Here is a 14,558-nt window from a genome sequence, read left to right as displayed (position 1 = left end):
TACACTGAGGATACACACTACTCTGACCCACTCTACACACTGAGGCTACACACTACTCTGACCCACTCTACGCAATGAGCCTAAACACTACTCTGACCCACTCCACAGACTGAGGATACACACTACTCTGACCCACTCTACACTGAGGCTACACACTACTCTGACCCACTACACTGAGGCTACACACTACTCTGACCCACTCTACACTGACGCTACACACTACTGACCCACTCAACACTGAGGATACACACTACTCTGACCCACTCTACACACTGAGGCTACACACTACTCTGACCCACTCCACAGACTGAGGATACACATTACTCTGACCCACTCTACACTGAGGCTACACACTACTCTGACCCACTCCACACACTGAGGCTACACACTACTCTGACCCACTCTACACTGAGGCAACACACTACTCTGACCCACTCTACACTGAGGCTACACACTATTCTGACCCACTCCACACACTGGGGCTACAAACTACTCTGACCCACTCTACACTGAGGCTACACACTACTCTGACCCACTCTACAGTGAGGCTACACACTACTCTGATCTACTCCACACACTGAGGCTACACACTACTTTGACCCACTCTACACTGAGGCTACACACTAACAACCCAGTCATGGTTAACCCAGTCATGGTTGACCCAGTCATAGTTAACACAGTCATAGTTGACCCAGTTGTAGTTAACTCAGTCATTGCAGTCATAGTTAACCAAGTCATTCTTGACTCAGTTATTGTTAACCCAGTCATAGCAGTCATAGTTAACCCAGTCATAGTTGACCGGATCATTGTTAACCCAGTCATAGCAGTCATAGTTAACACAGTCATAGTTGAACTAGTTATGATTAACCCGGTCATCGTTGACCCAGTCATATTTAACCCAGTCATACTTAACCCAGCCATAGTTAACCAAGTCATATTTAACCCGGTCATAGTCGACCCTGTCATAGTCGACCCGGTCATCGTCAACCCAGGCATTGTCAACCCAGTCATAGTTGACCCAGTCATCATTAACCCAGTCATAGTTGACTCAGTCATAGTTGACCCAGTCATAGTTAACCAAGTCATAACAGGCTACATCAGACAACTAAACACAAACTCTTCCCTGTCAGAAGTTGACCTCTGGCCAATGTCCTAAATGGACGCACACACTGTATATGAAGCAGACCACCATAGTCCCTGTGCCCAAGAACACAAAGGCAACCTGCCTAAATGACTACAGACCCGTAGCACCCACGTCCGTAGCCATGAAGTGCTTTGAAAGGCCACCATTATTCCTAGAAACCCTAGACCCACTCCAATTTGCATACCGCCCAAACAGATCCACAGATGATGCAATCTCTATTGCACTCCACACTGCCCTTTCCCACCTGGACAAAAGGAACACTTATGTGAGAATGCTATTCATTGACTACAGCTCAGCGTTCAACACCATAGTACCCTCAAAGCTCAATCACTAAGCTAAGGATCCTGGGACTAAACACCTCCCTCTGCAACTGGATCCTGGACTTCCAGACAGGCTGCCCCCAGGTGGTGAGGGTAGGTAGCAACACATCTGCCACGCTGATCCTCAACACTGGCGCTCCACAGGGGTGCGTGCTCAGTCCCCTCCTGTACTCCCTGTTCATCCACGACTGCATGGCAAGGCACAACTCCAACACCATTATTAAGTTTGCAGACAACACAACAGTGGTAGGCCTGATCACCGACAACGATGAGACAGCCTATAGGGAGGAGGTCAGAGACCTGGCTGGGTGGTGCCAGAATAACAACCTATCCCTAAATGTAACCAAGACTAAGGAGATGATTGTGGACTACAGGAAAAGGAAGACCGAGCACGCCCCCATTCTTATCAATGGAGCTGTAGTGGAGCAGGTTGAGAGCTTCAAGTTCCTTAGTGTCCACATCAACAACAAACTAGAATGGTGAAACACACCAAGACAGTCGTGAAGAGGGCCGACAAAGCCTATTCCCCCTCAGGAAACTAAAATGATTTGGCATGGGTCCTGAGATCCTCAAAAAGGTTCTACAGCTGCAACATCGAGAGCATCCTGACTGGTTGCATCACTGCCTGGTACGGCAATTGCTCGGCAAGGAACTACAGAGGGTAGTAAATACGGCCCAGTACATCACTGGGTCTAAGCTGCCTGCAATCCAGGACCTCTACACCAGGCGGTGTCAGAGGAAGGCCCTAAAAATTGTCAAAGACCCCAGCCACAGACTGTTCTCTTTACTACCGCATGGCAGGCGGTACCGGAGTCCCAAGTAGGACAAAAAGGCTTTTCATCAGTTTTTACCCCCAAGCCATAAGACTTCTGAACAGGTAACCAAATGGTTACCCGGACTATTTGCATTGTGTGCCCCCCCAACCCCTCTTTTACGCTGCTGCTACTCTGTTTATCATATATGCAGTCACTTTAACTATACATTCATGTACTGTACATACTACCTCAATCAGCCTGACTAACCGGTGTCTGTATGTAGCCTCGCTACTTTTATAGCCTCACTACTGTATATAGCCTGCCTTTTTACTGTTGTTTTTATTTCTTTACTTACCTTTTGTTCACCTAATACCTTTTTTGCACTATTGGTTAGAGCATGTAAGTAAGCATTTCACTGTAAGGTCTACCTACACCTGTTGTATTCGGCGCACGTGACAAATAAACTTTGATTTGGTTTGATCATGGGAAAACTCGCTACTCCAATATTCACCACCCTTTAAAAAAAATATATTTGACCTTTATTTAACTAGGCAAGTCAGTTATGAACAAATTCTTACTTTCAATGACGTGCCAGGAAAATTGGGTTAACTGCTTGTTCAGGGACAGATTGACAGATTTGTACCTTGTCTGCTCGGGGATTAAATCTCGCAACCTTTCGGTTACTAGTCCAACGCTCTAACCACTAGGCTACCTGCAACCCCACTGAACGAAGACCTAACCTGGGTCCTGGACCGTCTCTAAATTCACTACATCATTGCCGTTCCTAAGCAAGCCTAACTAGACAATGACAAGAATTTGGCAGAGCGGATACACACTGCCACTCATGTACAGTAGAACCATACTTCATTTGATCTCCCTGTTGCAGGATAGCTTTCCTTCAATGCAGGACATGTAAAACTTGTAGTGTATTTGAGTTTTAAAAAGACTTCTGAAGTTTGTAATTTCCACTTAGAAATTTCAACTTCTACAACAATATCCATTAATTATAATCCACACAAAAATTCTAATTTCTTGTTGCTGCAGGATCATAACAATGTAAATCCGGGGCAGGTAATTTGAAAGTCTATCCTACTTTCTGGACTGTTATTGATGACCCTAGTCACTATTTTCACTATTTTCAGAGCCAAGTCACTGAACTGTGAAATCTCGTTATGGTACCATATTGACCATATGGTACCATATTGACCATATTTTTTTTAACAGATCACATACATTGGGGCAAAAAAAGTATTTTGTCAGTCACCAATTGTGCAAGTTCTCCCACTTAAAAAGATGAGAGAGGCCTGTAATTTCATCATAGGTACACTTCAACTATGACAGACAAAATGACAAACAAAATCCAGAAAATCACATTGTAGGATTTTTAATGAATGTATTTGCAAATTATGGTGGAAAATAAGTATTTGGTCACCTACAAACAAGCAAGATTTCTGGCTCTCACAGACCTCACAGAACTTCTTCTTTAAGAGGCTCCTCTGTCCTCCACTCGTTACCTGTATTAATGGCACCTGTTTGAACTTGTTATCAGTATAAAAGACACCTGTCCACAACCTCAAACAGTCACACTCCAAACTCCACTATGGCCAAGACCAAAGAGATGTCAAAGGACACCAGAAACTAAATTCTAGACCTGCACCAGGCTCAGAAGACTGAATCTGCAACAGGTAAGCAGCTTGGTTTGAAGACATCAACTGTGGGAGCAATTATTAGGAAATGTAAGACACACAAGACCACTGATAATCTCCCTCGATCTGGGGCTCCACGCAAGATCTCACCCATGGAGTCAAAATGATCACAAGAACAGTGAGCAAAAATCCCAGAACCACACGGGGGGACCTAGTGAATGACCTGCAGAGAGCTGGGACCAAAGTAACAAAGCCTACCATCAGTAACACACTATGCCGCCAGGGACTCATATCCTGCAATGCCAGACGTGTCCCCCTGCTTAAGCCAGTACATGTCCAGGCCCGTCTGAAGTTTGCTAGAGAGCATTTGGATGATCCAGAAGAAGATTGGGAGAATGTCATATGGTCAGATGAAACCAAAATATAATTTTTTGGTAAAAACTCAACTCGTCATGTTTGGAGGACAAAGAATGCTGAGTTGCATCCAAAGAACACCATACCTACTGTGAAGCATGGGGGTGGAAACATCATGCTTTGGGGCTGTTTTTCTGAAAAGGGACCAGGACGACTGATCCCTGTAAAGGAAAGAATGAATGGGGCCATGTATCGTGAGATTTTGAGTGAAAACCTCCTTCCATCAGCATGGGCATTGAATATGAAACGTGGTTGGATCTTTCAGCATGACAATGATCCCAAACACACTGCCCGGGCAACGAAAGAGTGGCTTCGTAAGAAGCATTTCAAGGTCCTGGAGTGGCCTAGCCAGTCTCCAGATCTCAACCCCATAGAAAATCTTTGGACGGAGTTGAAAGTCCGTGTTGCCCAGCAACAGCTCCAAAACATCACTGCTCTAGAGGAGATCTGCATGGAAGAATGGGCCAAAATACCAGTAACAGTGTGTGAAAACCTTACAGAAAACGTTTGACCTCTGTCATTGCCAACAAATGGTATATAACAAAGTATTGAGATAAACTTTTGTCATTGACCAAATACTTATTTGCCACCATAATTTGCTAATAAATTCATAAAAAATCCTACAATGTGAGTTCAATTTGTCTTTCATAGTTGAAGTGTACCTATGATGAAAATTACAGGCCTCTCTCATCTTTTTAAGTGGGAGAACTTGCACAATTGGTGACTGACAAAATACTTTTTTTGCCCCAATGTATGTGATCTGTTAAAAAAAATTGTGGGAATATAGGGAATAGGTTATAATTTGGGATGCAACAACATATTTTCTGGTTTGTGAATGATTTGAATTAATGATTTGAAAGGGGATGAGCAGGTAATCACAATGTCTTCCATTTTCTCATACAGACATGCCACCCATGATGGACGTAAAGGGCGAGCCAGGGCCACAAGGCAAACCTGGACCCAGAGGCCCATCTGGTCCATCAGGACTTCCGGGAAAACCAGGACTGGGAAAACCAGGTTTCAATGGCCAGCCTGGCCCTCAAGGGCCTCCAGGCTTTCCCGGCATTGGGAAGCCCGGACTTCCAGGTCTCCCAGGAAAGGGGGGCATAAAGGGGATGCCGGGGAATAATGGTGAGGTTGGGCTCAGGGGTGAACCAGGTCCCAGAGGACTTCCAGGTCAACCAGGTCTCCCCGGGCCAGCTGGCCTGTCTCTGAATGGCAAACCGGGGCTTCCCGGCGGCAGGGGCCAACCTGGGTCTCGTGGAGAACCAGGACAGAAAGGTGGACCTGGAAATCCCGGGGAGCGTGGAATCAATGGGGAGAATGGCAATGGGAAGCCAGGGATACCAGGACCCAGGGGCCCCATCGGGCTTAGGGGCCTACCAGGGCCAGCTGGTAACCCGGGTGTGGGCAAACCAGGACTGAACGGGCTTCTTGGTCCATCTGGGCCTAAAGGGGATCAGGGGCTCCCAGGAGGAATAGGAGAGCCAGGTGAGGCCGGCAATCCAGGGCTGCAAGGCCAGCCAGGACCCATTGGATTGGGCAAGCCTGGTAATGATGGATTGCCTGGAGGACAAGGTCCACTTGGGCCTAAAGGTGAGCTAGGTCTGAGGGGTTCTCCAGGGTTTCCTGGAACTCCTGGCTATGGCAAGCCTGGTCTTTCTGGGCTGAAAGGAGACACAGGCCTTTCCGGGGGACCAGGGGTACCTGGGGATAAGGGTGAGCATGGGATTGAAGGGCAGCCAGGAGACATGGGTCCAGATGGACACCCAGGACCACCAGGATTACAGGGCCCCATGGGGCTCCCAGGAAAACACGGCATGCCCGGCCTGAAGGGAGAGTTGGGTCCCCAGGGTCGTCCAGGTCTGCCAGGGTTCAGAGGGGATCAGGGTCCCGGTGGTCTGTCTGGAAAACCTGGCATTCCTGGAGACAAAGGCCCGCCGGGTCCTAATGGGGCTATTGGAAAACCAGGGCCCAAAGGTGAGGCAGGGCATATAGGACTGCCAGGAAACCCAGGTCTTTTAGGCAATCCTGGACCAAAAGGGGAGTTTGGGTTTGTTGGGTCTCCAGGACCAAGAGGCCAGTCTGGTATCCCTGGTCTTCAGGGGCCTTCAGGGCCAATGGGGCCACAGGGTATCCCAGGTCTGAAGGGCGAATCTGGGCTGCCTGGTCTTCCAGGGCTGGGCATGCTTGGAGAAAAGGGAGTTCCTGGTCCTCAAGGTCCCCAAGGAAAACCAGGCAACTCTGGGCTTAACGGCAACCCAGGCCCACCTGGGCCACCCGGGCCCCCTGGCCCTGCAGGAAATGGCCAAACCATCGTGGCTGGGCCAACGGATTCAGAGTTGGGCGGAGGCGAGGTACCAAACGGGAGGAACCCAAAACCACAGTTTGGCCGTGCAGAGCTCTCTGCCTCCCTGGCACCAGCATTTACTGCCATCCTCACCACACCCTTCCCTCCCTCCGGGATGCCCATCAAGTTCGACAGGACCCTTTACAACGGGCAGAATGCCTACAACCCTGCCACCGGTATCTTCACCAGCCCCATGTCTGGCGTCTACTACTTTGCCTACCACATGCACGTAAAGGGACTCAATCTGTGGGTGGCGCTGTACAAAAACAATGTTCCCGCCACATACACCTACGACGAGTACAAGAAGGGCTACATGGACCAGGCGTCTGGTAGCGCCGTCCTTGAGCTGAAGGAGAACGACCAGGTGTGGATGCAGATGCCCTCGGACCAGGCTAACGGGCTCTACTCCACCGAATACATCCACTCGTCCTTCTCAGGGTTCCTGCTCTGTCCCACATAACGCCTTGCTAGTCAACTATCTCCTAGGGTAACCCCTAGTGTCCCTATATAATAACACCTGCAGCCATAACAGAATAACACCACCTGTATAATGTTATCATCAACAACGACAGGAAAGACTTTGTGAACGAAAGACAGAAAGAATGAAATAACAGGAGAAGGATACTTCATGCTGTGCTCTGTGTTTTTATCTCTTTCTTTCAAATGTCCGTTTTTTGGTTCTTTTTTTGTTGTTGCTTATATTATTATAATTATTGTTATTGTCATAATTGTATTATTTTTATTTTGCCGTTGGCGTCAATATTGCTGTTGTTTATTGGATTCAGACTTTTAAGTGCCTTACATTGTAATGCGTAAGTAACAGTTATTAGACCTACCCATGTGACTGCATATCCTACTCAAATGCTCTGATCAGTAGGATGACATCGTCTGACCCTGGGGCTCCGATTGGTTCCCCTGGCTGCAGTCACTTCCTGCACAAAAACCTCCCATTTCCTCCCGTGTGCGTGTCCTCCATTTTATGTCAAGAGCTTGCTTATTTAAATAAATATTTCACATGAAGATGTACCATTACACATACAGTATGAACAGTGTATTCAATGAACAAAATGTTCACATTTAAAAAAAAATGTAGAGACCTGCTATAGGGATCGATGGATCGTTGTTTATCAGTAAGCTCTGATGTTTTGACGGTCAACTTCCAGTTGTCTGTTGGGTGATCATTTCCTGGCTCTATAAGAGGCTTGTGCTGAACGGATTGGTGCTGACAATAGAAGCTGATGGTTTTGGATTGTGGCTATTACTTGATCAAAAATAAGTAATTGGAGTATCCAACTGATTCACACAAATCTCTCTTTGACAAAGCATCAATATACAAACCAGTAACCTAAAGAATTATAAATATATAGGACACATTAAATAGACAACTGAATAAATCTATAAATAAATGTGTATGTTAATCATTATATTAATAAATAAATATGTGTCAGCTAATGGACAGAAAGAATAGGCCAAATGCATTAGGATCAATGCCATGTTTCCCTGCATCGATCCATCCTGTGGCTATTCCCATTAATCACGTGCACTGCAGATCCCTTTATTACATTCTCTATGCCACACATACATTATACCATTGACATCACTGCTTTTTGTGTCCAGTAACGCCAAGGCTGTGACCGAGCAATCAATGCCCTGGGGCCTTTCACATTAACATTTAGAGTGAATATTCTGAGCGAAAGCTCATGTGAAAAGCCTCATTCCGTCTACAAACTACAAATCTTTCAGCATTTCGCAGATCGACAACTGGCTAGAGGCCATCCAACCTGTTTCTACAGAATAACCCTTTGAAGGTTCAGATCCAACCAAATGGGTGCATAGGGTGCAGTTCAAATGATCTCCTACATCTTACACAGCCCTCCCAGTATATGGTGCTATGGTGTTGAACTCATTGTGTTTATACGCGTACAGTAACAATTTCCAATCCACCGTAACCCTCACCATAACAAAGGTTAACCATTCATTTTCCATCTTTAGTTACTGTACATCGCCAATCAAAATGGTTTACCCATTGCTCAGTTTGATGGAACATCTGATATTGCCACAGGATATTCTTAGCCGATGTCTTCTGACAGAATATGAAAGAGGGTGCACTTTCCGAAATCAGAATGCATGGATCTCCAAATGAATAAGTAAAGGGAGAGAGAGAGAGAGAGAGAGGCCCGGTGGTTGTGAAATCCTGATTGCATAACAGTTAACATGGCTCTGCTATTCTGGGAGAAACGGTGGGACAAAGGTGAGAATTGTGTTTGCCATGTGAGTTTTACTGGTGCTGTGTGGAATGAGGCTGTGGGGTGCGACTGATACAGCCAGAAACACTCACACGGTGGGTGTATCTCTTCTCACTGTGTGTATGTGTCTGTCTGTTTTACACACACACTCTCAACTCGCATCCGTTAAAACTTCACCTGGGTGAATTATGAACTTCAGAGACCATGGACCATGGACAGTGTTTTCTGAGTCATTTGGGAGGATGCACTTCTAGTCAATATTCCACCAGTTTGAATTTAAGATTTGATCCGGTTCAAATAGGACGTGTGTGTCTTCATGGCGATTAAGTAAATGGCCCTAATAGCTTGGGAAATGTCACAACAGAAGAGAGGAATTCTGTTTGGTACAATTAGTGGGCTACATACCCACTGGCCACAGATGTCAGTTCAACATCTAGTTTTGATTTACATTTGGTTGAGTTGTCAACTAACTTTAATTCAAAGTGAAACAATGTTGATTCAACCAGTTTTTGCCCAGTCATGCAAAGATGAGAAACGTACAATAGAGATGGGGGAAATGTATGCAAAGTAAAAACGATTATATTGTTGGAAAAAACATGCTAGACTTTTAAAACAAGGGGTTATTGACTAACACTGGGCAGGTTACAAATCATGAAGGTATTTTTGTGCATTAATTCTGTGAATTTGGTCGGCAAACTGATAGTAGACATGGGAGAATCTGGGATGGAATGAACAGGACAATATCTATCTTAAAGTCCTTCATCTTCCAGAAACCTTGGGCTCAAGGTTATATCATACAGTATATCACACTTCCTTATTGTAAATTCAATGTAGGGATATCATATTGTATGTTTCAAGATTTAGAGATATTAAACACTTTTATAAATGGTGGGAATACAAAGTTTAGACTACTCTGATGATATTCATGGTGAAATTAGCAGAATGTTTAGTAGCACCCATCTCTTTTCCTTTGTCTAGATTTTGAGATCTGCAACAGTACAACTTTTTATCTAGTATTAATTTGAACTTATCAACACGAATTGGAGTATTTAGAGTACTAAATAGGTAGAAAACACTTAACAGAAAAAGGCTATGTCAATAACTACATTTGGACAAAAATGCAGATAGAAGCTCTCAAATACCCAAGAGTTCACCCTTTATTCAGACTAGAACCTGAGGCCAATATTAAATCAAAATGGGTATGCAGCCCCCCCCCCCAAAAAAATACAAAAAAATAACATCATGCATGTGGGATTATCGCTACAATTTTCTGCATATTAGACTAATCAAAACATACTGTATTGCTGTGCCTGAATAATTGTTCTAGACATCCTGGAGAAATGGTCATCGGTTTTGACTGAGTAGAACCTTGAGTCTCACAATCAGTATTTTAAATGTATGTAGGTCTTAATGGAGGCACTTTCACTGGTCTGTCTGTGGCCCCTTTTCTCTCATCATTATCTGAACATACCTAAAGCAAAGTCTATGTGTCATTATTGTTGTGTGAGTCTACCAGACAATTTAAGGCTTGTTTTGGTTATGTACTGTATGTTGCCTTTTTATTGCCTCATTCTTTCAGACATTTGGAATGCTGTTTTGGAGTGGAGTGGCTAGACTATAACTCTCCTTTTTTATATTCTTTGTCATAGACAATGTCACTTGGTTGCAGAGTTTGCAGTGCGTGTGCAAAAACATTTTTCTCCCAATGTACTGCCTTGATTACAAACTGACTTGTTTTCTATTCAATGATAAAAAAATAAAAAATAAAAAAATAGTTTCTACTTTAATAAGCCTTGCTTCGGTTTTAAGGGATATTTGTTTGTGATAGTTTGGAGATAGATACAAACGGTCATTCCCATTTGCACATGACATTAATGAAGATGTATTTATACATTTGTTATAATTTAACAGGAAGGCCAAAACCGACCACCGAAGCATGGTAGAAATGGTATGTAACAGCATTGAATGAGTTAAGAGCATTTAGAACATGAAGTCAGCATTCTAGCATTGTTCGTGAAGGATTTTTTTTGTGATTTTTGTTCATTTGTTGTGTAATGTACAATGTATCAACCTATAGGATTATTTGTCTTGTACATGGCTATTGTGTGCACTCTATGCAATAGAACTTGGGTATAAAATGCACTCTTTTAGCTAGATTTTTTTTGGTCTGCTTATACAAAATGTACAGTACTTGATTGTATTGATACCACATCAATAAATACTTTCTTGTATATTCGTGTTGCTTTTTTTTCTAGATTCCATATCCATTTGAAACACATCACATTTGGTGACAAAGAGTATTAGTAGTGTAGGCTTACTGTCTGGGCCTTAGTCTAAAACCAAGGTATGAATCAACACATAGACTGCTCACAGAACAGTATGCACTATACAAATGACTATAGAAGTCACTCTGGATAATAAAGACTGTCTCGGTTTTGTAAATCAGCTAGATCGCTGGTTAGCTAGTGAATTATGCTGTCCAAACAATCTATCTAGTCTTTACTTTTTGGGTTTGTTCTGTTGCTGACTAGAGAGCTTGAGACTATAAGATTTTTTTCTGCATTTTTGTCAAAATGTAGTTATTGACATAGCCTTGTCCTGTTAATGTTCTCTACCTATACTCTCTACCTTGTCCATTAAAATAACATCAAATTGATCAGAAATACAGTGTAGACATTGTTAATGTTGTAAATGACTATTGCAGCTGGATCAGTAGATTTTTTATGGAATATCTACATAGGCCTATTATCAGCAACCATGGCACATTGTTTTAGCTAATCCAAGTTTATCATTTGAAAAGGCTAATTGATCATTAGAAAACCATTTTGCAATTACGTTAGCACAGCTGAAAACTGTTGGACTGACTAAAGAAGCAATAAAACGGGCCTTCTTTAGACTAGTTGAGTGTCTGGAGCACCCATTTGTGGGTTTGATTCCAAGCTCCAGAAACAAATAACTTTCTTCTGAAACTCATCAGGCTATTCTTATTCTGAGAAATGAAGGCAATTCCATGTGAGAAATTGCCAAGAAACTGAAGATATTGTATAACGCTGTGTACTACTCCCTGCACAGAACAGTGCAAACTGGCTCTAACCAGAATAGAAAGAGGAGTGGGAGGCCCAGTGCACAACTGAGCAAGAGGACAAGTACATTAGAGTGTCTAGTTTGAGAAACAGACGCCTCACAAGTCCTCAACCGGCAGCTTCATTAAATAGTACCCGCAAAACACCAGTCTCAACATCAACAGTGAAGAGGTGACTCCAGGATGCTGGCCTTCTAGGTAGAGTTGCAAAGAAAAGGCCATATCTTAGACTGGCGAATAAAAATAAAATATTAAGGTGGGCAAAAGAACACAGACTGTGGACAGAGGAACTCTGCCTAGAAGGCCAGCACCCTGCAGTCGCCTCTTCATTGTTGCTATTGAGACTGGTGCGAATGTGCATGTGCTAATTGAATCTCCGTTTACGGTTGCATACGTCTCCAAATACTAATTAAAAAGTATGGATTTCCCCCCAAAAAGAAAGTCATGCAACAACAGTCGACAAACTTAGGTAGGCCTACACGGTAGTTGTTTAAGAATGTACATTTAAAAAAAATATAGACCGCTTAGCCACTCGAAAGAGTTGGAGGTTCATTTCAAAAACTCTAGATGGCGCTCAACTCCGTGGAGTTACAAACAGGCCGACATCTTTTAATGACATGAACAATGTCCTGTTCAATGTGATGTTAGTTTCTCATAAGAATCCCCATAATAAAGGGACAGATCAATCAACCACTAGGGGGTGTGTATGTCCCACTATGAGAAAGTAAAATGGACCAAAAGAGAGGATATTTAAATTATTACACATAGAGTTACTATTACATGTTCTCTATTCATAACATGACGGTATATTTTTAATGGATGAGGTCAGTAAGCTATATGGGCACACATGTCTGTGTCAGATCCTTTTATATAGCCAATCACACAAAACAAGCGATTTACCTCATCCCTTTAATGTTTGTTATATTATAACATAGGTGGACGTAGAATACAGACTTGTGTCACTGGTGACCTGGCTGGGGTTCGGTCATCCAACTAGGTGGACCAAAATGACTCACCACCTCGTGAGTCGTATTGCTCATCACTTCGTGGTTGGTGATGATGAAAGGATAAACAATCCATCCACTTACAAATTTAGGCCGACTGTCTACTGCCCAACCTGAAATAAACATTATAACCTCTCGAGGACTCCAATGTAATACGTGCAAAAATAGCACATTTTATACGTTATTGTTGTTCTAAGTTATTTCAAAATCACCCCTCGGTAGAGCTCAGCTGTCATCACTGGTCTTCTTGCGTGGCAGTGACGCTAACGAGACTACCACCTTGAAAGTCCTCCCAACAGTTCTGAGAGAACGCCACTTTTGAAGAGGAACAAGAAAGAGATCTGACAGCAGTTACTGCCCTCCATCCACATTCTCCGGTATAGTCACGGGATTTCAATGTTCAACCTGCTCTTTGTAAGTAAAAACATATTTTATAAAGACTTGTTCGTATCGTTATACATTATGTCAAAAAACATTTCTGGACAGTTCGCGGGTCAATATTCTTGGGAAGACAGTAGCTAGCATTAGCCTGCTAACACGGGGATATGGCAGCCATTGATCCAGCTCCTAACTAGCTAAATAACATTCGGCGAAACTGCCGAGTTGGAGAACAACATCTACGAATAATGTTGGCAAAATACCAAGGTCTGTCAAGTTAAACAAATAATGTATAGAGAACTAGTAATTTCATAGTGAACATGTTACTAACCTCGTTAGCCAGCCAGCTGTCCGTTTCCTGTGTACAACTAGGTAAAGTAAGGGAGCAAGCAAGCAAGCTAACCACGCCAACGAACGAGCAATACAGTATATTTTGTTACTATAACGCAGTACTGTGATGTTATTTCATCTAGCTAAGCCAAGTTAGTCATTGATAAAAAAGGTGTTGTTTATACTCTGATAGCTTTATGTTCGCGTTTGTTTACGTTAAACGTTAGTTACACTAACAATATCTAACACATTTTTCTCCAATCTAGCCAGCTAATATTTACTCGTTTGACCCACAATACAGCCCAGTGTGAACCATTTTATTTTCTGAACTGCCTTGCTTGCAGCCGGCTAGTTAAAGTTAGCATAACGTTAGCAGGGTAGATGCATATAACGTTAGCTTGATGGAGAACGGGGCTAGTTAACGTTGGCTAAGGTTACACACAGCGGCCTATTTTACAAGACATGCGGATCCGTTTCTTGTGTCAATGTACTCTTTTGTCTTCGATATGAATTAGCCGAACAAGAAAGCTTGTTAGCCAAAACAATTTACATGCTTGCTAATTGCTAGCCCGCTGTATTGTAATTTGAACCTGGCTTCTTCCTGCACTTGTTCCTGTTCTCATGAATCTAACTAAGGTTAGCCTGGCTACGCAGTGTTGTAGTGTAAACGTTGGTGTCTGGATTGGATGTCCAGCGTTTGGTTCGGTCCAACCGTTAGCTACAGACGTTGATGTAACAAGATAACGTTACCCAAATGAACATGTCTCCTGTTGCCAGGGCCTCACACACCCAGCCGAGCGAACGGCATCAATGTCATGTGGAATCGAGATTGGATGCGAACGTAAACTGTAAAAGCTGTCGAATTTGATAACCAGGGTGGCTAAATCGA

General features: G+C 43.4%; 2 protein-coding genes across 2 annotated transcripts in view; both read left to right on the top strand.

Moving 5' to 3' along the window:
• The window catches only part of LOC109907269 (collagen alpha-2(VIII) chain), a 111,297-nt gene extending 100,191 nt beyond the window's left edge, over positions 1 to 11,106 (top strand). The window contains exon 3 of the mRNA XM_020505147.2: positions 5,183 to 11,106. Within this exon, the coding sequence (XP_020360736.1) occupies positions 5,183 to 7,089 (1,907 nt within the window). The 3' untranslated portion in view covers positions 7,090 to 11,106. The remainder of the gene's footprint in view (positions 1 to 5,182) is intronic.
• Positions 11,107 to 13,061: 1,955 nt separating this feature from the next.
• LOC109907273 (protein tyrosine phosphatase type IVA 2) overlaps positions 13,062 to 14,558 on the top strand; it is a 38,199-nt gene continuing 36,702 nt past the window's right edge. Inside the window, exon 1 of the mRNA XM_020505150.2 lies at positions 13,062 to 13,375. The gene's annotated coding sequence lies outside the window, so the exon portion shown is untranslated. The remainder of the gene's footprint in view (positions 13,376 to 14,558) is intronic.

The sequence above is a fragment of the Oncorhynchus kisutch genome, linkage group LG17 (genome assembly GCF_002021735.2).
Source record: "Oncorhynchus kisutch isolate 150728-3 linkage group LG17, Okis_V2, whole genome shotgun sequence".
Lineage (NCBI taxonomy): Eukaryota > Metazoa > Chordata > Actinopteri > Salmoniformes > Salmonidae > Oncorhynchus > Oncorhynchus kisutch.
Note: the sequence above shows the minus strand (reverse complement) of the source record. Positions and strands in the feature narration are given on the sequence as shown.